The 23,892-nt window shown below is 41.9% G+C and overlaps 1 protein-coding gene across 2 annotated transcripts in view; it reads left to right on the top strand.

Annotated features, from left to right (window-relative positions):
* The window catches only part of SEMA3A (semaphorin 3A), a 206,490-nt gene extending 183,949 nt beyond the window's left edge, over window positions 1–22,541 (top strand). For both annotated transcript variants that reach the window (XM_077337860.1, XM_077337861.1), the window contains 3 exons: window positions 2,422–2,489; window positions 12,892–13,034; window positions 14,502–22,541. In XM_077337860.1, the coding sequence (XP_077193975.1) occupies window positions 2,422–2,489; window positions 12,892–13,034; window positions 14,502–14,957 (667 nt within the window). In that variant the 3' untranslated portion in view covers window positions 14,958–22,541. The remainder of the gene's footprint in view (window positions 1–2,421; window positions 2,490–12,891; window positions 13,035–14,501) is intronic.
* The last annotated feature ends 1,351 nt before the right edge of the window (window positions 22,542–23,892 follow it).

Raw genomic sequence — 23,892 nt, 5'->3', positions numbered from 1 at the left:
CTAAGATCACTCTCATGATGAGTCATACATCCCAATTATTTCTGGCTGGTTCTCCAGACATGCAGCCCAATTCTGAGCAGGTTTACTTGAGTATAAGTGCTTCTTGGTATAGTATTACTTGCCTCCAAGGACTCTTCCAGACATAATGGTTATTTTAGCAGATGGCTTTAATGCTAGAATTGGAGGCAACACTGAAGCTGTATTGGGTATTTGGTTGGGGATTTAATGCTGATGATACTTTATTCCCTTTAATGTCTTCAAGATCACCAAAAGACAACAGGTTTGATGTGGTGACAAAGGGCAACTCTCAAATAGCTTTAGTTCTGATAGTAGGTTAAGATGAGGTTGATTGCTCGCTCCCCTCTTTTCAACTTATATTGAAAGGATCTCCTGTTGAGCCTCTCATCCTTAGAAATTTATGCCCCCGGATTAGTTTCAAAAGAATTACCGCTGCCTCTTTATGCTGATGATTCTGTTCTTATTTCTTATGCTAAGATCTGAAGAGATGTTCTTAATTTACTGTTTAGAAGAAGAGTTGCAAATAAACTACGATAAATCTAAATTACTGGATTTCTCCATTTGATGTTCTAAATGGGTCACAGCAAACTTTCAAACTGAACAAGTTAGGAAGTTTTGTTACTTGGAGATTGTTTTCTTGGTCTCCCCAGCTTAAGTTTGCAATCAATGTTTAAGCCTATTAGTGGAGCAAGCTTACATTTTTTCCCCTCTAAGGGGGGGGGGGCATGAGCTTTAAAGTGCAAGCACTCTTCCTCAGACAGCACTCAAAAGCTCATGCCTTGAATAAATCTTTGTTGGTCTTAAAGGTGCCACTGGACTCTGATTTTGTTTTGTTGTGCTGCTTCAGACCAACACGGCTACCCACTTGAATCTATCCTGTCTATGTTTTCCTTTAGAAACCAGTTGAGTACTCTTTATGTCATTGCTCAAGAACTGTTGATCAGAGGAGTTCTGAAAAGGAAAGGAAGGACTTGCCTCTAAGTAAAAGTGCACCTGTAATGGCTGCTGACACCATGTAGGGCGTGAGATGCTTTCTCCTACAGACTTCCCCTCGCTGGCATGCTGGAGGCAAAAATTTACTCTGGGGCTCTCATATCTCCAGTGCCCCTGAGTTAACTCCCCCTCTCACCTGGCATTAACCAGAAGAGGATCTGATACCCAAGAGGGATCTTACAACGGTGCTGTCAAGCAGCCAAGCCCAGGGGCAAGGAATGTGCAAGGCTCCTCAGTTGAATAACTGTAGTAACTACAAGGCACAAACTCACTGGAACTAACTACAAGGCACAAACAACAAGATAGTTCCAGGTAGGGCTAAGCAAAATAAAAAGAAATGAGAGGAAGGTCACTTGTTAGTTAACTTACAATCCTTCAACATCTGGTGCAGCCTCAGAGGGAGGCTTACTGCTGCATAGTGAACCCCTCCCCAGGACTGTATTTACAAGCACCATCCTCCTTCATCATTCACACTGAACCTTCTTTTTTTGTCTGCCTGTCTCTCTGAACCCCAAACAAAGGAACAGCTCCCCTTTTTAGATCCCCCTCCCACATGGACTGATAGGGCATTGGCCAATATGGGCGCTAGGAGCTAGAGTTCAAGCCTGCCAGAAGCAGGGCAGTCAACTGAGGGAAGTTAACACATCAAAGAGATGGCATGTTTTTCCCTTTGGGTTGTAAACTATGCTCTCTACCCAGCGAACTGAATCTTTCCCATGCTGTGCCAGTCTTTGGGATGCCATCTACCCTGTCCATCACCATAACTGTCACATTATCGCTGCCATCTGCCCCTCATCTCACAAAGCACTCAAAACAAGAAGGATCTTGACACAGCTGAGCCCATTTGGTTAACAATTATAGATGGGGGAAATCAAACGCCAACATTATTCATGGTGGTATTTTTTAGAGGATCCCAGTATCTCCATATTTCATGTGGGCAAAGAATAAGACCCTTGGCTGCCCATGTGATCTGAAAAGGAGCCTTTGGTTTGGGATCGTTATTCTAATGTAATAACTAATGGCTTGTGGCATTTCAGATTCCCCCATCAGTTTTTTGGATGGTCCTTTCTTGTGCTTCATTAGCCATGTTTAAAACCTGTGTATTTCAAAGGGCGGTCCTTCAATAAATGGTGAAAATTTGTGAAACTTGACAGTGTTTGCGCCACTGTCTTTAGGCAACAAATGCTGTAGGCCATGAGGCAGTGCAGCTTCCCAGTTTTTTCTGAGCTCTTGACTTTTGTTCACATATAAACATTTCTCCAACACTTATTCCTCAGCCAGGAAAACATTTGTGAGCCATGCAGTCATTAGGACCAGGAAAATAGGCAATTCATCTTTAAATTGGGGGGGGGGGGATCAGCAAATGAACTCACTGGAAATTGATCTGTTTTTCTAATTTGCTCTTTTCAGACGCACAAGACGGCAAGATATTCGGAATGGGGATCCTCTTACGCACTGCTCAGACCTACAGCATCACGGTAAATTTGTACATCGTTGCAGAATATGTTTTCCTGGTTCATGAAGCAAAAGATTGGACACAGATGTGGAAAATGCAGCACTGCATTTCCATTTCCAATGTTGTAATGCTCTGCCCTTAGTAGTTTTACACAGAAGTAAAGCTACTACGTTAACTGGCTGCAAGCCTATGCACATTTCTTACTTTCTCTCTGCCCTCACCCCATCACTTTCTCTTTCTTCTCTGCCCCCCACCTCAACACTCTTTCTGCCCTTTATCACACTTTCCTTCTCTTTCAGCCCTCCACCCCATCACTCTCTCCTTCTGTCTTCCTTCACTGTCCTGGCCGCCCACTCTACACGTAGCAGCAGCAGCAGTGGTGGCTCTGCAGGAATCACATTGGTTTTCCCTAAGGGTTGCCAGCTCCAGACTGGCCTTTCCAGAAAGAAATTGAATTGGCTTTCCTGTTTCCTGCTTGTTCTCTGCCAAGAAAGATACTTTTTAAAAAATGTATTTATTCACAACTCATCATTATTGTTTTTGTTTTTTATAAACCCTCCAGTGCTGTTGTTGTTGTTGTTTTTTAATTTTTCTGCAAACCAAGGGCCATTTTTAGGCTTGTAGAAATATCTTTCTTGCTCATTCACAGCTTCAATCACCAGATTTAAGTATCCAAAAATTTAAGTATCTGACTTGGAATGAATTTTGCCGCCTCTGTGGAAGTGGTCCAGTCCCCTCAAAAACATAGCTCAGGAATGCCTCTGTCCTCCTGGGACATGAAAGATCCCTTGCTCTCATGAATTGAGGAACACAAACAATGAAAAGGGTGGGTGAGATATCCTGCTCTGCTATTTTCTGCCTGCACTCTCTGTCCATTTTGGATGTTAATTGGGAGAGTACCTCTCTCCCTCTTTCTGTCTCTCTTGGTCTCTCTTCTCTCTTTATGACAGTAACCTACCACAAGATGGTTTCTGATAGCGATGGGAAACAAATCCAGTTAATTAATTAATTAACATGGCTTGCAGATGGAGTGTTAAATAGCTGTATTAACTGTAGGATTTACTTACAATGTCCAGTTTGAATATAGGGTCATTTATAAACCTGTTAATCCATTTGCAACAGTGAGGTTAAGCCAACTACTGGAGAAAGTTAACTCTTCATCTGGAAGAATTTTATGCAGCACTGCCCCCTGCTGGAAAAATATAGTCATTACTAGCTTGGTGGTAGTCCAAAATAACTAACTGTACACACTCATGCAGTGATATCTCAAGGACTCCATAGCATCTGAAGTCCTTTCTCTATTGGCAGGGTACTGAGGCAAAATTACTTTCTCTCTTCTTTAGTGCTATCCACTCCAGGTGACAGAGGGTAAGAGGTAATTGAAAAAGCCTTGTTGTCTTCTTCCTCCACTCTGTATGAGTCACACTTGGGCAGACAGCTCAGAGCAACATGCTAGTATGCAGAACTGCAGGCACCTGCCCAGCATTATTTTGCCATCTGTGCCAGAATGGTGTGCACATGGCACATGCTCTCAAATGATGCATACCCCAGCCAGTGGATCTCATGCCCAAGGTACCTCAGAATGCAAAATTTCTATTTTTTATATTTTTTGACTAGTGTGCCCTGGAAACAAAATTGTGCATTATCTTATATGAAAATCCATTATTTGAATCCTTTATTTGTCCTGCCTTTGTTCTGGTTGGATGCCATCCTGCGTTTGTGCCCTATGCAGATGGTCAGCATGGCTTTGCTCCAGAACCCATCATTTGCTCGGGAGCAGCAGATGTAATTGGTAAAAGAGTCAGCTTCACCATGCCCAGAGTACACTTCCCCTTGCATGGAGCAACTACAGTCAGTGGCTCCAGCTCAAGTCTCCCAGTGCAAGGGATTCTAGGCGGTGCCTTTCCGGGAAATGCAAACACAACTACCATGGTTTTTCAGTTGGTGGCAGATCCATGTCTTTATGTGCTGTAAAGTACATGTTGAGGCTAGGATGCCTTTTGGGATGTATGTCCAACCCTCCACCCACCTTCTGCTTTCTTTTGCATTCCCTCTCTCTCCTACGTGGGCTGATTGCTGGTCTCAGAGTTTGTCTAAGAGACAGGCAGCTGAAGAAGGGAATGGGGGAAGGAAGCTCTGATGCTTAGCAGCTTCCTCCCACTTGAAAACTCTCTCACACACACTTTACTCAGCTATCAGATGTGTTTCTGCTTCTATCACAAACCCCAGTTAAAGATGGGGGAGGGAATTTCCTGATGGAACCTGATCTTTCTCCTGACATAGATCTGTTTTCTAAGGTTAAATCAAAATTCACTTTTACTTAGGCTGTGTGACGTTGATCTTTTCTGCACTGGTGTTTTCCCTCTGTTTCACAGTGCATTCTCATCTGATTTAATTCTCCCTTTGCATTTCAACCCAGTTTCTGAGTGGATACCCAGTGTCCCCCCCCCCCACACACACACACACACATACACACAATATTCACCCTTCTAGGCTCAGATGACATTCCGTTTGCTTTTTCTGGTTTTTTTTTAAGAGTGCTGTTGCCTTGATTTATCTTTTTTCTTTGTACTTAAGCCACAGTTAAAGAGTATAAATGTTCATTTGAAACTTTTGCTCCCTCTCTTCTTCCACCCATAGGAGGCTGGTCCTCCAGTTGTGCTCTGCCCACTGGAAGAAGTGTCTGCCCACTGTGTTAATGCATAACAGATGGACAGTAACTTCTTCTACCCCTTCCAACTTGGCTGCACTGGTGAACACCTTCCTTCTCAGCTCATCCTCTCCTTCTGTGCCAGGCTACACTTCCCACTTTGTAAAGCTGGCCTCCTCCTCCTTTCTTGCCTCCCCTTCTCACCTCATTCATGCCAGGCTCTGCTTCCAAGTTCCCTTTTCACTTCCAAGCCTGGATGTGGGGGAGGCTTTGCAAAGTGGGAAGCAACATGGATGGGGAGGAGGCAATCTGAGAAGAGAGGTGCTTGCCAGAGTTCAGCCCAATGTGAAGGGCCAAGAGAGCCAGCCACCTCCTCCATTCTTCTCCCTTCACACCTGTGTCAGGCTACATTTCCAGATCCCCTCTCACTTTCAGGCATGGATGGGGGAAGGATACTTTGCAATCTGGGAAGTGTCGCCCAGCATGGATGGGGGGGGGGATTCAGGAAGGGAGGAAGCCAGTTTTGCAAAGTGGGAAGCATAGCCAAGTATGTATAGGGAGGAGGCAAGATGAGAAGGGAGATGCTTGCTGGGGCAGCCTGACTGGAAAGGCCTACTGAGCCAGCCACCTCCTTCTCCCTTCTCATCTCCCTCCTCTGCAACAGCATCCAGATTCATCTGCACAACAACCCCACATGGTAGGCCTCAAATGTTCAGAGAGTGGGGGAAGAAGAGACACACGTGGCTTGGCTGCATCTTTCATCCAGCAGCGAGGCCGGCCACAGCAGTATTGTGAGAAGGTGCTTTTCTGTGGCCTGTCAGCCAACCATAAGGCAGAAGGGCAAAGTTCTCTTCCTGTACACATGCCCCCTCAAAAGGAATACATGCACATGGCCACATCCTCCTCTGTGTTGCTCTTCACCTCAATCAGTGGCTGTTAGAGGCTTCCTTCACAGCAGGCCTGAAGGAAAGCGGGAAAGGAGGTGCGGAATCCTGAGCAAGAGCAACAGTTGTCCCTGAAGGGGGAGATTCCACCAATAGGAGGCTTTAGAACCTTCAGCATGTTGCCAGAAGTACGCAACACATTTTCTTTTATTAGACTAGTAGCAAAGCCCGTTGCGAACTATAATAAAACAGGCACTAGCTCATGGCTTGCTGTGGGCTTAGTGCCTCACTTGGAAGCTAACAACTCTAAGAGGAGGTCTCTCTGTGCACAACAGTCCACTCAAGTCAGGTTCATGCACACCGAGTAAATTTGGAATTCCAGAATCTATACCTATCTGGCAACTTTATCTCCTCTCTGCAATATTTTCTTGACCTGTAATAAGCCAGGGGCATTAGGTGGTGGCATTATACCTACTATGTGAGGCCTGGAAATCTCTTGGAAGTGACCAGTCAGGAGAGCATTTCATCAAACAATGCTCCATTCTCAAATCTTTGTCTATCCCCTCCCCCTCAGCAATATTTCTCCTTATTGCAAATATAATACTTTGATTTCTCTTGGATAAAAAATGAAAGGGGAAAAAAGTGCAGAACTGAAACACAGCATGTGGAAAAGCAACTCCAGGGCAAATTCAGTAAAAATATGAAGTCAGCTATATTCGTAGAAATGCCCTCTGTGGTAAAGCTCTGACTCTTCCAGCATTTTATAATTCCCATTTCCTCTTGTGACAAAGTGAGGACAGTGCAGCATGCCTCAGTGTGGATACTACACCTTGGACCAGACTGCCTGGAAATGTGAAGCAACTCCAACGGCATTCCAGAGGGACTGTATTATAAGATGGGGCTTTTCAGAATGTTGCCAGGATGTTTTTGAGGGCCTCTTGCATTTCAGATTTGAATGGAGGGAGCTGTTTAGGCCTTTGCTGGCTTTGGATCTGTTGGGTTCTCTGTTGTGTTTAACCTTTCTTGCAACTTGTTTTGGAAAGAAAGCAGCATCATAAATACTTAGAGCAATTAATAATTTATTCTCTTGCTAGGAAAAGTATTTGCAAGCTAGAGAGAAGTTTATCTGAGCCACACACTTTCTGTTTCTCTGATGACAATTAAGGAGTTGGCATTTCATTCCTAAATGGGGAGGGACCAAGAATTCCTTTGGATTTTGATACAGAAAGAACCCTTCGCTGTGTTAGCACCAAGTAACTACTTTCTTCATTTTGGTTGGGAAGAAGTTTCCCAAGTGGTGCTTGCCAGCTTTATATGTAGCCAACATGACTTAGAAGCTCTGTGAAATCAACTAAGATGTGACAGCAGATTGCATGCATAACTCCTGACAAGAAGATTGCAAGTTCTTCTTTATAGGATTTCTGATTTTAGTAATCTTAAAAGGGAAATGTGTGTGCATGTTACATGCCACCCATCTCATGTTGGCTGTTCTTCTTTTCCTGCTGCTTTTGACTTTTCGTAGCATTATTGTCTTTTCCAGTGACTCCTGTCTTCTCATAATATGACCAAAGTACAATAGCCTCCAAGGTCATAAACTCCAGTGTGATAGTCTGGTGAGCCAGGTTTGATTCCCCATTCTTCCACATGCAGCCAGATGGGTGACCTTGGGCTTGTCACAATCCTGATAATGCTGTTCTCACAGAGCAGTCCTATCAGAACTCTCTGAGTCCTGCCTACCTCACAGGGTGTCCATTGTGGGGAGAAGAAGGCAATTGTAAGCTGCATTGGGACTCCTTCAGGTAGTGAAAATAGGGCATAAAAATGAACTACTCCTCTTCTTCTTCTGTCTAGCAACAAACTCTCTTGATCTAATTCAGCCCATTGGTTTGAGTGCAATGTTTTATGGCAACATTGTTCTGTGTAGAAAACTACTGCACTCCTACCTCTATACGATAGACCTTCAAATAGTTGAAGATGGCTATTATATAACCTCTCAATTGTATCCTCCCAGGCTAAACATAATCAGCGCCTTCAATCTTTCCTCATAGGGCTTGGTCTCCAGACCCCTTACCATCTCTGTTGCTCTCCTCTGGACATCTTCCAGCTTATTATCCTTCCTAAACTGCCTGGTCCAAAACTGACCACAATACTTCAAGTGAAGCCTAACCAGAGCAGAGTAGAATGATGCTATCACTTTAAGTGGACACTATAATTCTATTGATGCAGCACAAAACATCATTGGCCATCTTAGCTACCACATCACAGTGCTGACTCATGTTCGGTGTATGGTAAACTAAGACCCCTAGATCCTTTTTGCATGTACTACTGCAAAAACAAGTCTCCCCCATCCTGTAGTTATGCATTTGATTTTTCCTACCTAAATGCAGAACTTTACATTTATTTCGTTACGTTTATCTCCCAGGGAACCCTGGGAGCTCTCATGGAGTCAAGGAACCATGGTTAGGAAGCCATAGAGTAGACAATATTTACTTTGATGGACCAACAGTCTGACTCAGAATGAGGCAGCTTCCTATGTTCATTTTGTGCAGATGGTGATGCTTGAGTCCATTGGAAGCAATGGGTGTAATGCATAACTTTGGGCTGTTAGTCTTCCATGTGCCACAGAACAGAGCATAAGATGATCACTGACCCTTCCAGAGATGTTGCCTATTTAAATCCATTTAAATCCATAGCCTCTTATGAGCCTCTTGTGGCGCAGAGTGGTAAGGCAGCCGTCTGAAAGCTTTGCCCATGAGGCTGGGAGTTCAATCCCAGCAGCCGGCTCAAGGTTGACTCAGCCTTCCATCCTTCCGAGGTCGGTAAAATGAGTACCCAGCTTGCTGGGGGGTAAACGGTAATGACTGGGGAAGGCACTGGCAAACCACCCCATATTGAGTCTGCCATGAAAACGCTGGAGGGCATCACCCCAAGGGTCAGACATGACTCGGTGCTTGCACAGGGGATACCTTTACCTTAAATCCATAGCAACTTTTTTTAAGAATTAAAGTGAAAGGTTATGTGATATCCTTTGTGGTGCTGGTTGAAAAGTAATATAAATACAGAAGTAATCAAACTTCTGTAATAGCTTTAAACTATATGTAGAATGGTTCCAGCTAGATATCGGGGGGGGTTCAATCAGAGTGTTTCAGCAGTGGAATTGATTGCTTAAGGAGGTGGGGAGCTCCCCCTCACTGGAAGTCTTTAAGCAGCAGCTGGACAGATACTTATCCTGGATGCTTTAGGCCGATTCTGCATTGAGCAGGGGTCAGACTAGATGGCCTGTATGACCCCTTCCAATTCTAGGATTCTATGAAACTTCCCAGCAATTTGATGGATAATTTGATAACAGTGTTGTTGCAGAAAGGAAGCAATTTATTTCACTGTATTTCTTTCACACATCCATAAAAATCTGGTTTATTAGCCTTGTTAACATTTCCATAAATTACACAGCTAACACAAGGAAACTATTAATTGAATATTGTTTCCACAAGAACAAGATTTCTGGTTGTTAACAGATGCCACAAGAAACTCCAATGCCATATAACCTAAAAACATTTTAGTACTTTGGGAAGCTTTACGTTTTACAGTTTTCTGATGAAGTATTAGACCCACTTGGGAAATCCTGATACAACACCCAAACTCTCTTCATTGAACTCCTTCAAGATCTCAGTTTTTCAAATCCAATGACTAATTACCCTGCGCCGCAGGGGTAGTGAATTAATAATACAGTGTAGAATATTGATTATACAATTAATTGATGCCAAAATTATGAGTTTATGCTTACAATTGATGCCAGTCCTCGTGGAACAATTTACTGGATCTATGTGTTCCCTCGCTCTATGGTTTCACTTTGAGAGTAAAAGTTTTGGAAGGTTTTTGTTGAAGGGCAGAGGAAACAACACTATTATTTTATTACCTATGCTGTATAGTAGCCAAGAGCCCCTAAGGGGGACACCTTTTAGGGAACTGTGGATACATAAATGGGTGACTCTCACAGGTGATAATTATTTAAATGAGTTGCCAAGAAACAGGCCACCCAGGCAGAAATTAGATCAGATACAAAGACAGTCTTGAATCAGTTACAGTTTCTAGGGTGACATCACCTAGCACTAATGAGACATTGGTTCAAGAAACTACATGAGGGACATGAAGAATTTTTGCCAAGATCTACTTTGAACCCCTGACAGGAAGTTGGTAAAAATCCAGAGTTGGGTTGAGGTTCAAGGATTGTATTGGCAGGTATGAGCAACTAGGCAGAAGGAGGGTTGGGCAAAAATAAAAGAGTGTTGGGTGCCAAGGTAGAATAGAGAGAGTTTCCAAAGCTACTCCCTCATCTTCTCTTTTTCAGCCAAATCCTCGATCCTTCTAAGAAAACCTAACTTGCTTAAGGAACAGCCCCTTTAATTGGCTTTTGATTAGCTTTGTCCCCTTCTTCCCTCATGACTGGTTAGAGTTTTGTTTTATGATTAAGGTTGAGTTAAAAGGAAAATTTATTTGTACTAGGGTATATACTGGAAATGTTTTCATGTAATAAAGGGAGACAAATTCATGTTAAGTGTATCTACTAAATGAATCCTGTAACCTTATGTAAACTGGTGTGATTTTTAAAGAAAAGATCCCTCTTGCAGTGTAGGTTTAACCTAGGAACCAAATTTATATTTTAATTTATATACCGCTGATCCCCAGATGCCTCACAGTGGTTTACATCATAAAATATTAAACTACATAAACCCCCAATAAAACTTTCCAAATCTAAGAAAAGCAACAACAACCAACAAAGGCGGCAGTGGACACATTCTCTTAATCCCAATCTATCCCACCTTGTTCAACCCAATGCCCGAGTTCTTTCTCAGTGAGAGTGGGGGTCGACCTAATAGACCATGGGGGGATCCTAATTGGAATGCCGGGACTCTGCCCTGGCCTCAACCATATGCCTGGTGGAAGAGCTCCATCTTGCAGGCCCTGCGGAAAGCTGACAACCCCATCAGGGCCCTCAGCATTTCTGGGAGCTCATTCCACCAGGTTGGGGCCAGGACCAAAAAGGTCCTAGCCCGGGTCAAGGCCAGGTGAATGTCCCATGGGTCCGGGACAACCAGTAAGTTCATACCTACAGAGCGAAGAGCTCTGTGGGGGACATAAACAACCAAGCAGTCCCGCAGATAGGTGGAACCTAGGCCATGTATGGCCTTAAAGGTTAATACCAATACCTTGAACTTGACCCGGAAACAGACTGATAACCAGTGCAGATGACGAAGCATCAATATGGCCCCTCCTAGGTATCCTAGTGAGGACACTCACAGCTGTATTTTGTACCAGGTGTAACTTCCAGATCAAAGACAAAGGCAGGCCCTCTCTACTGGCTCTACTAGTGGCATTGTTAGTAATGCTTACACAACTCCTATTTCCCAGTAATAATTAAAAAAATATTTGCAAGGTTTACTACAGACAGCATGACACAGCATGACAGTCTCCGTTTCTCCATTTGGGTTTTCCAGATTCTTCTTCCAATTGGCTACCAGAAACACTCTGGCAACCTCTTCACTGAACAATCTGATGGCAAGGCTTTTTTGCATAATCATTTTACTCGCTGATAATTTCCTGTTTCATCAGTGGGAGGGTGTTCCACACATGTTTTGCCCCTCTAGTGGTCAATTCCATATCACACAGCTTTCTTTCTAGTGTATCTCCCTGCAAATGTTTATGCTGGGGAAAAAGTGTTATATTTTCACGAACCAAGCAGATGAGCAGCAGCAGACTCGACCAACGGACATAGCTACCAGACTCCGGGGAGGATTCAAGTAGAAAAGGTCTTTCTTGGAGAATCTTTGCAGGCTATAACATCACTTATCAAGTATAGAACCGTGGATTCCTCAATGTGGACTCAGAAGAAAAAAGGAAATCACGAGGCACAATGATATAGTAGTCTTCTCTATGTTTATAGGTGAAAAGGTTATAACAAAGTGTCAACCAAAACGGGATCCTAGGTTAAGTAACCCGCTTTCTGTTCTATCTTCGTCAGTGGTTGCTCTTTTATAAAGGGGTACTTTATGAAATCCCCAGACGATTATGAGCATTTTGCCAATGTGATACTACGACTACTACTATGACAGTATATTGAAAGAGCAACCACTGATGAAAATAAAACAGAAAGCGGGTCACTTAACCTAGGATCCCGTTTTGGTTGACACTTTATGTTATAACCTTTTCACCTATAAACATAGAGAAGACTACTATATCATTGTGCCTCGTGATTTCCTTTTTTCTTCTGTATAGCATAACTTATGCATGCAGACAGGAATTTTGACAGAGACACATAACAAAGGGAGGCAAAACCTTATATAGGGGGTGAGGGGAGAAAGTCCAAAGCGGGAAAGGTTCTGGCGGGGAAAGGAGTTCCCATGGTAAGGGATAGTTGGGGCCTTTGATGTAGGAGGTGCGAAAGCCAGGCCAGCTTTCTCAAACCAGCCAGATGTTTTTTCATCTGGGCTCTGTGATCAAGGCAGCACTTGTAAGGCAACCAGATAAAGCGGGGGGGGGGGGGGGCAGCAGATGAAGAATGAGCCATAAACAACCTGGCTCTATGGTAAGGCTTTGAAGTAGGAATCCCAGAGATGGGGGAGGATGCATGTGGCTTCCGGAAAGGCCAGGAGAGCAATAAGGCATAGTAATGGGGGTTCATGACAGATATCGAATCGACCACTAGAGGGAGCCAAACACATTTGAAACGGAATGAAAAAAACAGTGACTATGGAATTTACCAGTGCTTAAAATGAGAATGTGGAAAAAATCATAGTTGCACAACTTGTTCATCTTGCTTTCTACTGAAGGCAAACACTTCCTTCAGATAATGTTTAAGTTATATTATGTTTTGTTCCTCATTTTTTTTGCAGATAATCCAAGTGGACATGGGCTTGAAGAGAAGATTATCTATGGCGTAGAGAACAGTAGTACTTTCCTGGAATGCAGTCCAAAATCTCAACGTGCTCTGGTTTATTGGCAGTTCCAGAGGCAAAATGACGACCTCAAAGAAGAGGTATGCCCTTGATGTTGTCACTCTTAGTGACAACATGGCTTTTACACTCTGAATGAAGATTTACAGTGTCACAACACAGTGTCTCAGACCTAATTCTCTGTGAAGAGCTAAATCTATTTTTGGCTGGAAAAATCCTCCAGAGAGGAAAATTGCCTACAGACAGAACACCAACATGTGTGTTAGTGTGAAGGCTAAGCTTGCACTCTGCTTCCCAACACCTAGTTTTGCATGTGGAATTGGGATGGGGTTGGAGGAGCTGTCTGGAGCAGTAAAACAGAGGTGCAGATTCACTGCTAGGCATTATCTATACCAGCTTTCAGAGAAGGCTGAAGTGCTTCTGTGATTTTAAAGTATGTGCTTCTGGATACAGGTTTGACAGAACCATCTGTAGGGACCAGCCCAAGACTCACACTTGGTCAAAGTTGTCATCTGAACTCCCTTGTAATGGGATCTGAAGTAATGGGGAGCCATTTCAGTTTACCAGTTATTCTTTACTAACCACAGAATGTCATTCTTAAGAGGCCTTTTTTTTTTTTTACATCTCTATGGAATCAAAAGGTATTCCAGGTTTATATTATATGGATATCATTTTAAAGGTTCATGACCCCCTCACTTAAGCAATTATATATATATATATATATCCCAAAATGCTTAAGGGAATGTAGGAATGTAGACATCCTAACAGCGAGCAAGGTCCCTTTGTCACTTCATTTTTAACAAAATAAGATTTTCTCTGCTGGCCAGACTGCTTCACTTGAACTGAGAGAATGCAAAGAAGGAAGGGGGGAGGGAAATAAAAGAAGACTAGAACTTGAACAGTCAGTAGAAGCTGGAGATGAATGGTAGATTGTACAAAAACCTGAAGGATATATTTATCTCAGATTATGGTCTTAACTCTGCATCCACATTCCAAAGTCTTATAGTATCTTGTTTCCAGGGATCACCATCAGTCAGAACGTTTTGAAGAATGGAAAGAGTAGATCATGTTGAGAAACCTTGTGGCAAAGCATGGACAGGACTCATTACTCTGTAGCAAGATGGATAATTTTGACTAAAATAATATTTATAATGTGACCTAATAGAAGAACGTATAAAGCAGCCTACTTCGGAAACCTATATTTGATTACATATACCCCAGGTTAACAATTCATGTAGCTGGAGAGCCACTTAGACAAAAGAGTGGAAAGTGGCAGGTTTGTATCCCAGGACCTTCTTCAGTGGTCCAGCACCACTGGCAGAAACACACTGAGTTCCTCTGCAGTGGTGCAGAGGGGATCTGGTATTATGAGCCAGTTTGCCCCCCCACCCCACCCAGCAGTATTTTCTTTCTAAAAAGTATTTCATTACAACACACCCTTATTATGCTGATAGTGACTTTTCCAGAGACCTTGTGAACTCCAGACGTCTCAATACAAGTTCATCACCACCTGCTCTATTACTCTGTGCTGAAACTTTTTTCTCCCACAGATCAAAGTAGATGACCATATAATCAGGACAGAACAAGGCCTTCTGCTACGGAGCTTACAGCGGAAAGATTCAGGCATTTACTTGTGTCATGCTGTAGAGCATGGCTTCATGCAAACACTTCTTAAAGTGACCTTGGAGATAATAGACACAGAACACCTTGAGGAGCTGCTTCATAAAGAAGAAGATGGTGACAGTGCCAAGATGAAAGACGTTTCCAATGGCATGACCCCGAGCCAGAAGGTTTGGTACAGAGACTTCATGCAGCTCATCAACCATCCCAATCTGAACACAATGGATGAGTTCTGTGAGCAGGTATGGAGAAGGGACCGCAAGCAGCGCCGGCAAAGGCCCACCAACGCCCAAGTGAATACAAACAAATGGAAGCACCTACAAGAGAACAAGAAAGGTAGGAATAGGAGGACCCATGAATTTGAGAGAGCACCACGAAGTGTCTGAGCTACTATTACCTCTAGGAACTTCCTCCACGTTGAAACTTTCATAGACAGTTAACTGGAAATTAAATGCAATTTATGAGAACTTTTCCATGGCTTTTCCATGGATGTTTACAAAGAGCTGGGAAGCTCAAACAATTTCCACCTGATTTTAAATGAACCCAGTTCAAGCCTTGCTATTGGAGCCATTGCACCAATCCCTAAGGTTTCAAGGATGCAAATGCATTTGGAAACTAACTTATTGTTTAGTGGGTTCTACAGTGAGACTGACTGGGCATTTCTTTTTGGCCTGAAAGGAATAAAAATATCATCTGTCATGCTGCCATTTTGAAAAGGAATTATAAGGAGAAGAGACAAAACAATGATTATCAGCAGTGCTACTTTTCCTTGAAGTTGTCTAAAAACTTCACAAACTTGTAAAGCTGATGGACACCTTCACAATTGGTTGCACACAAAAAGGTTTTGTTCAGTTTATCCATTCTCTTCTTTGTATATGTACTGGAAGTATGAAATCAATACTGTATGCAATTGCCTATCAGGGTCGGATCGCCATAAATCACTATCAGAAGCAACATCGACAGGAAATGGAATGCTTTGACCTACTACTGATGACTTACTTCCCTGACCTTTGACCTAAAGATATATTTTATTAAAGCTATAATTTAAATATACCACAAAAATACACAGTCAAAAAGTGCTCTTTTCAATAGAGGAAAAAATAGAATAGGCTTTTTGTCTGATCATATTCTGTTGTTCTAATTTTTAGTTTTACATTTTTTAGGTAAAAGCAGAATATACAGTTTTCAGTTCCTCAATTGCAGGGGGGGCAGTGTTTTTGTTTTGGAAAATTATTCTGAAAAGTAACCCAGTCAAGCTTTTACTCACCAGTCATTCTCTTTGATGGGTAACTTCCACCCCACTGACCTATTCTGGCAAAAGCCTGGGCATAATGTGTCTTTCCTTGTTTTCACCTGTTTGGTGTGAAAGATTTCAACTTTTGTAATACTTTGATACAAACACAAACAGATTCTGACAATGAAGGGAAACTTAGTTGACAAGTTGTATATTTTCTTTTGATTTCCAAAGGCTGTGAATAGTATTAAAATATTTCCTCTGTTCATGATAAAAATGGAACCCTGTAGGTTATAGAACCTGATTGATATTATATTAGCTGTATCAAGCACAGTGATTCTCAAACATACATGTCACTGTGGCAAGTATTTTCTGAAACTCCCAAAGCTACTGTGTTAGCAAAGCATTGACCCCAATATAAAAAGTTACAGAGGCTGTAAAAACATGCACAGAAACCTCTGCAACATGTAGTACTGCGCAAGTTTCAAGTATACTGAAACCATATGAAATTATGAATCCAGATATTTGTGGGTTATTTTCATTGCTATCTTAGGAGTTTCTTCTCCTCATATGGCAAAGTTTTGTATAGGAAGATTGTCACACCTAGATAAAAGCAATGTATATCCCAAGTTGTTCTTTCAAGAATTTTCTTTGTTGTTTGTTTAGAAATCATGATTTGCAAAGGACACAACTGGATAATTGCACTGGAAATGTTACAAGGGCTTGTAGTGAACCCTGCCTTTCTGAGCAAATGAGCTTTGTCACCGGATTATATGGAAGAGTCCTCTTTACACAGCATAGTGGTAGCTCTATGCATGATTAGATGTTCATCCTTATACACATTATAAGTGAAACATTAATCTCACTCTTGACCAGGTGATGGATGCATGGCTTGTCCAAGTATGCCTTTCTCTGGGAACAACAGCCAGGAAGACAGGCTTGTCCTTCAGTAGTCAGCCAACTGCCTTGCTAGTAGCTCAGCATTCACACTGATGGATCATTGACCACCTTCTATGAGTATTCATTACATTGAATAGGAACAAGAAATTAGCACAAATACATCCACGTTCTGCATCTGTTATATGTGAGAGGGGGATCAATAGATCAATGTGCCCTTTTTTGAATGCATCGATGTCTTGAGAAGAAATCCTCTAAGAATCTGTGAGTAACCCAGAGTAAATTATCTGTGTTTTAGGTATCTGCACTTGTAAATTTGGTTTCATTTCTAAGTTTTTTTTTCTTGGCTCCTGGTTTTCACTGTTGTCCCATATCATACTGTGAGCTGGTTCCATACATTTGCTAACTGGTGGTCTTGTTCAGTAGTGAAACATTTCTCCTCATATAAGGCATTGGATGAGTCCTCCATGCATAGATCTAGGCATGCTTGTGCTTGATCTGGATGGCCACCACACTCTTTAACTGAGCGTGAATGGCCATATAAACCAAGCCTCCACTTGCCCATGCCTCCATTTAGGGGTGCCAAAATCAAAAAGGAATAAAGCTGATGGGGTACTTGCACCTAATCCATACATGGAAGAACAATAATCTTTGGCTATGTGAAATGAGTGAAGCATCTCTATTATGGAAGTTCTTTGATGTCTATAGATTGTCTTCCTAAAGTGACTGAAACAGCTAGAATTTTTTTTATTTGGCAAGCATAACTTCAGAGATCAATACAATCCCATGAGGTAACTTTTCTAACAAACCCAAGATCCACTGCTGTTCACTATGATCAGTAATATCACTATAAAACTAGATGGCTTTGGTTCAGGTGACCCCAGTTGCAAAGCCAAAGTACCCTTAGACAAAATGTCTAATCAGCATATTCCACAGGTATGCAGAAAATTATGACTTGAGAATTAATGGGAGGAAGGGGGAAAGGCAAATAAATATGGCACAAAGAGAATTAAGTAAGCTCCAGAAGAATGTTGAGTGCAGCTGAAAGTCATCAAAAGGAAGGAAGGAGAGAAGATAAATCAGCCTATTCAAGGCAGATTCAAGAAGCCTAGAAGGGGAGATTTTGAAATGTAGGAGGGACATTCTCAAATTGTTCCTCACAGTTTCCCAACTTGTAATTATATATAACACAACATTTTATTTCTTTGTGATATCTGTATTGCACAGATGGTCTTATTCAGAAACTTCCAGAGCTAGCTTTTAGGTGCATAATCCTCTCAGTGAAGACACAGCCTTAACCATATACATAGTCTTTAAAAATTCTCTTTAATCCATTACTAAGACCACATTTGAGCATTTTTCTTCTCATTCTCTGAGGTGAATCTGTACAAGAGAGAGAGGGAGGGAGGCCATAATTATTTCTCCTTTCCAGTTGTACTACTTTTCCTATTCTCTCTCTGCTGTTCTTTGACACTTTGCTGCTGTGGTAGTCATACATCTGGGGGAATTTGACTGATGGCCACAACTGGTGTCTCCTGTGCCTGGAAGAATAGCACTCAATTGAGTCTTACATCCACTGTGTCAAATTAACTAAGCAGGCAAATGGCCCACCAGGCTCCAAATTACCCTCTGGGAGAGAGCTTTATCAGGCTGTAAGCCTGTAGCTGAACATTTGGCATGAAATTTTTCTTTGGGTTTGGCTCTATTGCTTCACTATCTTATTTTAAGACAATCAATAATTACTGCTTTGGTATTGAGCCAGGATGAGTTGAGATAGCCAAAGTTTAAATGTCTAGCTTGTCTCCTTGAGAACAGAAGAAGAAAGAGAAGCATCTACCATGCAAGTATCTACCACCCTTAGTCCTGATTCCTGAAATGGAATTTTGGAAACCCCTAATACTGCATCTAGAATACTAGCCCTAATGCTAAAGATCTGCATGAAGTTTCTCCTGTTCCTGAGAACTCTATCAGCAAGCAAAGCACCTTTCTTTGCTATGGACCTTGTGTGATTGGTTTCAAAAGGGTGGTTAAAAGCACTGATATAACCAGCTGCTCTGATCCACATCTGCTGGTATCTCTTTGGGGTAGATCCTCATCCCACTGGCAATACTGTAACTCTTCTGAATTTTCCTCTTCAAACTCTGGAGTTATGAGTGTTGCCTGGATCCATGTCATCCTTTTGGTCTTTCTATACTAGCCTACCTGCTACTGAAAGCACTAACCTCATGCAGGGACTAATCACCTCATAGTCCATGACCTTTCCATACCAGCAGGCTCTTTGACTTTGGAAGTCAGTCTACAAACAATTTGCTTGGTCTGGTAAAGCTTCTTACCAATGTCCTCATTAAGAGTACACAATCATTGGTCCTGAACATTACCTGCCACCGTGTCAGAGTAGCAACAATCCAGAGCTGATTCCAAAGCCTCAAACATCCTCATGGAAATGTACATGAGAACTGGTCATGTAAGATCCACCAAAGTCCAACAAGTCCTTTCAGCCTTCCATTTTAAGGAGAAAATGATTCCTAAGACTTCAAAAGATTGGACAAGACTTCAGACTTGATTGATATCTAATGCAATGGTATTCTCTCCATCAGAAGACATTTGAACCGAGCTACATAACAACTTAGGACACAAGCTAAAGCAAAAGTCCCCTGACACTGAAGACCTTCAGTTGGCTAGGAATTCATGGGATGAATCAGCTGTACACCTCCCTCATTCAAATGAGGTTTGACAAGGTCCAGTGCTCTTTGATTACCCTTCATCCAACTCACCTTAAGCTGTCCCAAAGACACACTTTTGCATAGTACTTACGTGTGTTCAGCTCAGAAAGAATTCTCATCTTTAAGGTACCTTTCTTTGGTACAGTATTGTTGGCAAAAAAGTTCCCCCAGTGGTTCAGCCTTTTGGTAATGTCCCCTATCAGGTTTTGCTATGAACTTGTTCCTCAAAGCAAACTGTTACTGGGTAACTCAGAGGTCTTTCTACCAGTGTTTATGCTACTTCTTCAGCATTCAGCTCTGGGGTCCTTCTTCATAACTTCCAGTGGAACTGTCTGGGCTCTGCCTCTTACCTTCATGAATAACTATGCCCTTGACCAGGGGTAGTCAAACTGTGGCCCTCCAGATGTCTATGAACTACAATTCCCATGAGCCCCTGCCAGTGAATGCTGGCAGGGGCTCATGGGAATTGTAGTCCATGGACATCTGGAGGGCCACAGTTTGACTACCCCTGCCCATGACAATAGCCAGAGAAGATGCATCTTTTGACAGGATGTTGCTCTCCTCTCTTAGGTGCACCTGTGGCCACTTCCAGGTGGATCTGGTTGCTGGTCTTCACTCATCTGACTAATACACAGAGACCACAAAGAAGCCAAAACCTGTAATTTTTATTCTTCAAGTGGCTATATGTGTGTTTACATGATCTATCCATCTTCCTGGTGACAGGTACTTTTCACTTTTGACCTACTTTATTAGAATATCGATGGGATTTCCTGCCCTTGGGTTGTGCCCTTGAGGGGATTATTTTCATACTTAAAAGCTAGCTTTTACTGAAATCTCTGCACAAACACAATGCCCATCCACATGCCCACTTGAAGAACAGTTGTTAGTAAGGTTTGAGTGGGTTAGGGTTACACCAGGCAGTCATTTTGAAATGTATTTTATTAAGCATCTAATCTGAAGTGATGACAACTGAAATGAGATCTTAAGCCAATAAAGGTACTGAACTTTAAAAAAAATCTGAAACAAGAGTAAAATACTTTTAGTGTTATTTGAGGGGGGTTATCCACTAATGGGCCCCTTCTCTGCAAACCAGTGGAACTATATACTCAGTGTGCTTCCTTTAACATAAGGAAACACTTCACAGGTCATCTTTTTATTCCCAGGTTGGCAATTGACTGTTTTGTATGGAGTCCCCCACCCCATTTTTGATATTTTATCTGCATGCTTCTGCAATCTCCTTATATTTTTCTTAGGGACTCATTCCTTCGTTCCATTTCCTTTTAAATTTACTGGATGCAAAAAAAAAAACCTATTTGTATGGCAACTCTAACCAATAGGGATTTTCCAGTTTTCCATTGTGCTGAAATTGCACACTCTTGTGCTGCTAGCACAACTTCATTTGTAAACTTGCCTGCATTACTTTCTGTTATGTTTTTCTACCCTTACTTGTAATTGCACATTTGCAATTCTTAGCATAATGACATCTGAAGACAGTATATATACAAAGAATGCTCCTTTATCAAGTATTTCCTTCAAATATCTTTAACTAGGAATGAGCATGAGCTGACTGACAAACCAAAGTTTGACATGAATTTTGGCCATGAACGTGGCCAGGGGTCTCGAATGTAAATTCATTAATTGAAGAACTGGGACAAACTATCACACATTTTTGGCACAATTTGTGGTGGCTCGTGATGATTCATGGAGAGCAGATAGCAGGCATTTACCCCTGCTTTCTACAGGAAAAACAGTTGAGCAACTGGACATTCTCCACTGCTCAGCTATTTGGTATAGCTTGGAGCCATTTGTGGGGAGCAAGCTGCTCTCCACTGCTCAATTGGAGCCTCCATGCCTGCTGTATAAACAAAGTGACATTTTTGTATGCAGGAGGGTTGTTTTATATTATCCTGCAGAATTCATACATGCAAACACTTTTTTGAAGTTTGCATCTGGTAGCAAAATTAGGTTACTAGTTTCTTGTTCTTTATGTGGAGAACATATTATAGAATTTGGGCCAAGATTAAGAAACTTGTTAAACAAACTGTAACGCCCATTCATTTTAACAAGAAAATAAAGTATGCTTTTGATGTTATTTTCCATCAAAATCAAGGGCACTGGATATGGCTTCATAATAATTAGATTGTACCAAGAACCTTTTGCAAATGTATTAAGGCCACTTCTTTAAGTGAAGGCAAAGTTTCCTTATTCTTCTGCAATGATGAAATTCACTGCATTCAGTGCTTCCTAAAACTGGATTACATGTATGAATATAATCAACCACTGTTTCTGCTATCATAGATATATTTTTGTAGGGACCAAGCAAAGGCATATGTTCTGATTTGGCCATAGAGATCTGTATAGAACTAGGCAAGTCTATGCAACACCCATGTCTACATCAGAATGATTCTCTGCATCCCTTTTAATTGGTGAGTACATTTTTTAATGTGAAAAGAGCCAGAGAAGATTGGCAGTTTTGGTTGGCGAGGAGGAATGTGATCATTGGACTTCATCCGCATCCACACTTTGTTAGATATTGTGCTCCCATTAGTCTCCGGCAGTTGTTCGCAACTGGATTGTCTTGCCCACACAGGAAAATCCAGTTGTAAAGGATTTCTAATAGCACAATGACAGCACAGAATCTGGGAAAGAGCAGGTACAACCAGCATGTGAAAAACCCAGACAAATAAAATTTGTGTAAATGATCATCTAAAAAGCCCCCCCCCCTTCGTTATCATAATTATTTAGTCATGATCCACGGCATGGTATGGTTACTAGCTCCATTTCTGCTGCCTATCCATGATGCAGAAGAGATGTAAATATTTCTCCATAGTAAGGAGGTATAGTGTGAAGTATTGCTATCTGCAAATGTTCGCCAGAATACTTTTGCCACAGAAGTAAGGAAAAGGTGGTTTGAGATGATAGTATGGTGGTTCTGTATGATCCTGCAAGGCACATTCCTTACTGGGTAATAAACAATTCCACTGCTGTATTTATATCGCTCCAACTCAGATGGGAACTAGAAAACTGGAGGGGTGGTGTAATGAAACTGCTGCTGTAAATTATTTCTTCTAGCATGTATTCAGTTGTTAAATAAACATTTCTTTAAAATATTTGAAGTTGGCTGTCTTGGGTGTTTACATGAAAATGTTCCCTGTCAACTTAATGGAAGTGTGGAGTGCATTTCTGCCAGCATAATTCTGTCACTTCTCTTTCAACTCTCCATATACTAAGCCAAAAGTGTTTGCTTCTAGCCTCCATGTTGATTATATTTAGAAGAACTGGTCTAATGTCACAGAGCTGAGGACAGAAGAATCCCATCTTTATACTCCTATGCAGGGCTAGGGAAAGAATTTGTTATAATGTTTGAGTTATTATTGCTTCTATTGATGGCTGTGTCGTATCCTATATTCTGTTTATTGCATTAGCATATTGAATCAGGGTTTCATTATACTACACCAAATACAGCACTCATCTGATTCCCACATCAATTGTTCCTCCTGGTTTGAACATGTTAAGGCTGTGACACATTCCCATAATGCAGCTCTACATAATAACGTGGCAAGAGCCACTTCAAGCTTTACATGGCAATCATGTTTGCATCAGTTGCTCTTCTGCTTGGGGTGTTGCTGGCCAAAAGTACATGAACAGTGACAGACAGGCACATGTTAATAAATGCTCAAGGATCACATACTTATTAATTGGTACTGTCTACCAAATGCTTGTTGCATGTTTAGAAATGCATTACTTCAGGAAACAGCTGGTCTGACACAGGAGGGTGCCTAAGTAAAGTGTGAAGCGACTCTAAGCAACAATGCAGTGTCATGCAGGGAGGAAGGCTCTTTTCTAATCCCTGCTTAACTGATTGATGCATTGAGCAGCCTCTTCCTGTGTCAAAAGCTTTGCTTAAATCCAGATAAACAATATCAGTGGCATTCCCATGATCAAGTAAGGTCATCAATCTGAGATTGGTCTAGCAGAACCTGTTGGGGACAAACCCATGCTGACTTCCCTGGATCACCCATGCTCACAGATTGACCTTGTTAAAAGTCTTCAGTATCTTCCCTGAGAGAAATCTCTCTCTGATTGACCTATAGTTTCCTGGGCCATCTTTCCTCCCTTTTTTGAAGACTGGGATAATATTCAGTTTCCTCCAGTCTTGTAGCACAACTCCCATCCTCTAAGTGGTATTGATGGACAAAAATTTTATAAGCTTTCTAGAGAGTTCTTACCGCACTCTGTAAGGGAACCATCTGACCCAGGGGATTTGTACTCATCTGATGCAGCCAGGTGCCTCTCAGCATCGCTGTCCATGGCAGCCTGGACACTGTGCCTTGCCTACCACCATCTCTAGATTAGCCTGATCTCTTCTTCAGGGAAAAAATGAGGCAAGATAGACATTGAGCCTTTCTGCCTTCTCTATCCTCTGTCTGAGTTTCTCCATTTCCACCCAACATTGGATCTGCCACA

Source organism: Paroedura picta, chromosome 5 (assembly GCF_049243985.1).
Source record: "Paroedura picta isolate Pp20150507F chromosome 5, Ppicta_v3.0, whole genome shotgun sequence".
In the NCBI taxonomy this organism is placed as follows: Eukaryota; Metazoa; Chordata; class Lepidosauria; order Squamata; family Gekkonidae; genus Paroedura; species Paroedura picta.
The sequence above is the reverse complement of the archived record's forward strand: the minus strand, read 5'-3'. Positions and strand labels throughout refer to the sequence as shown.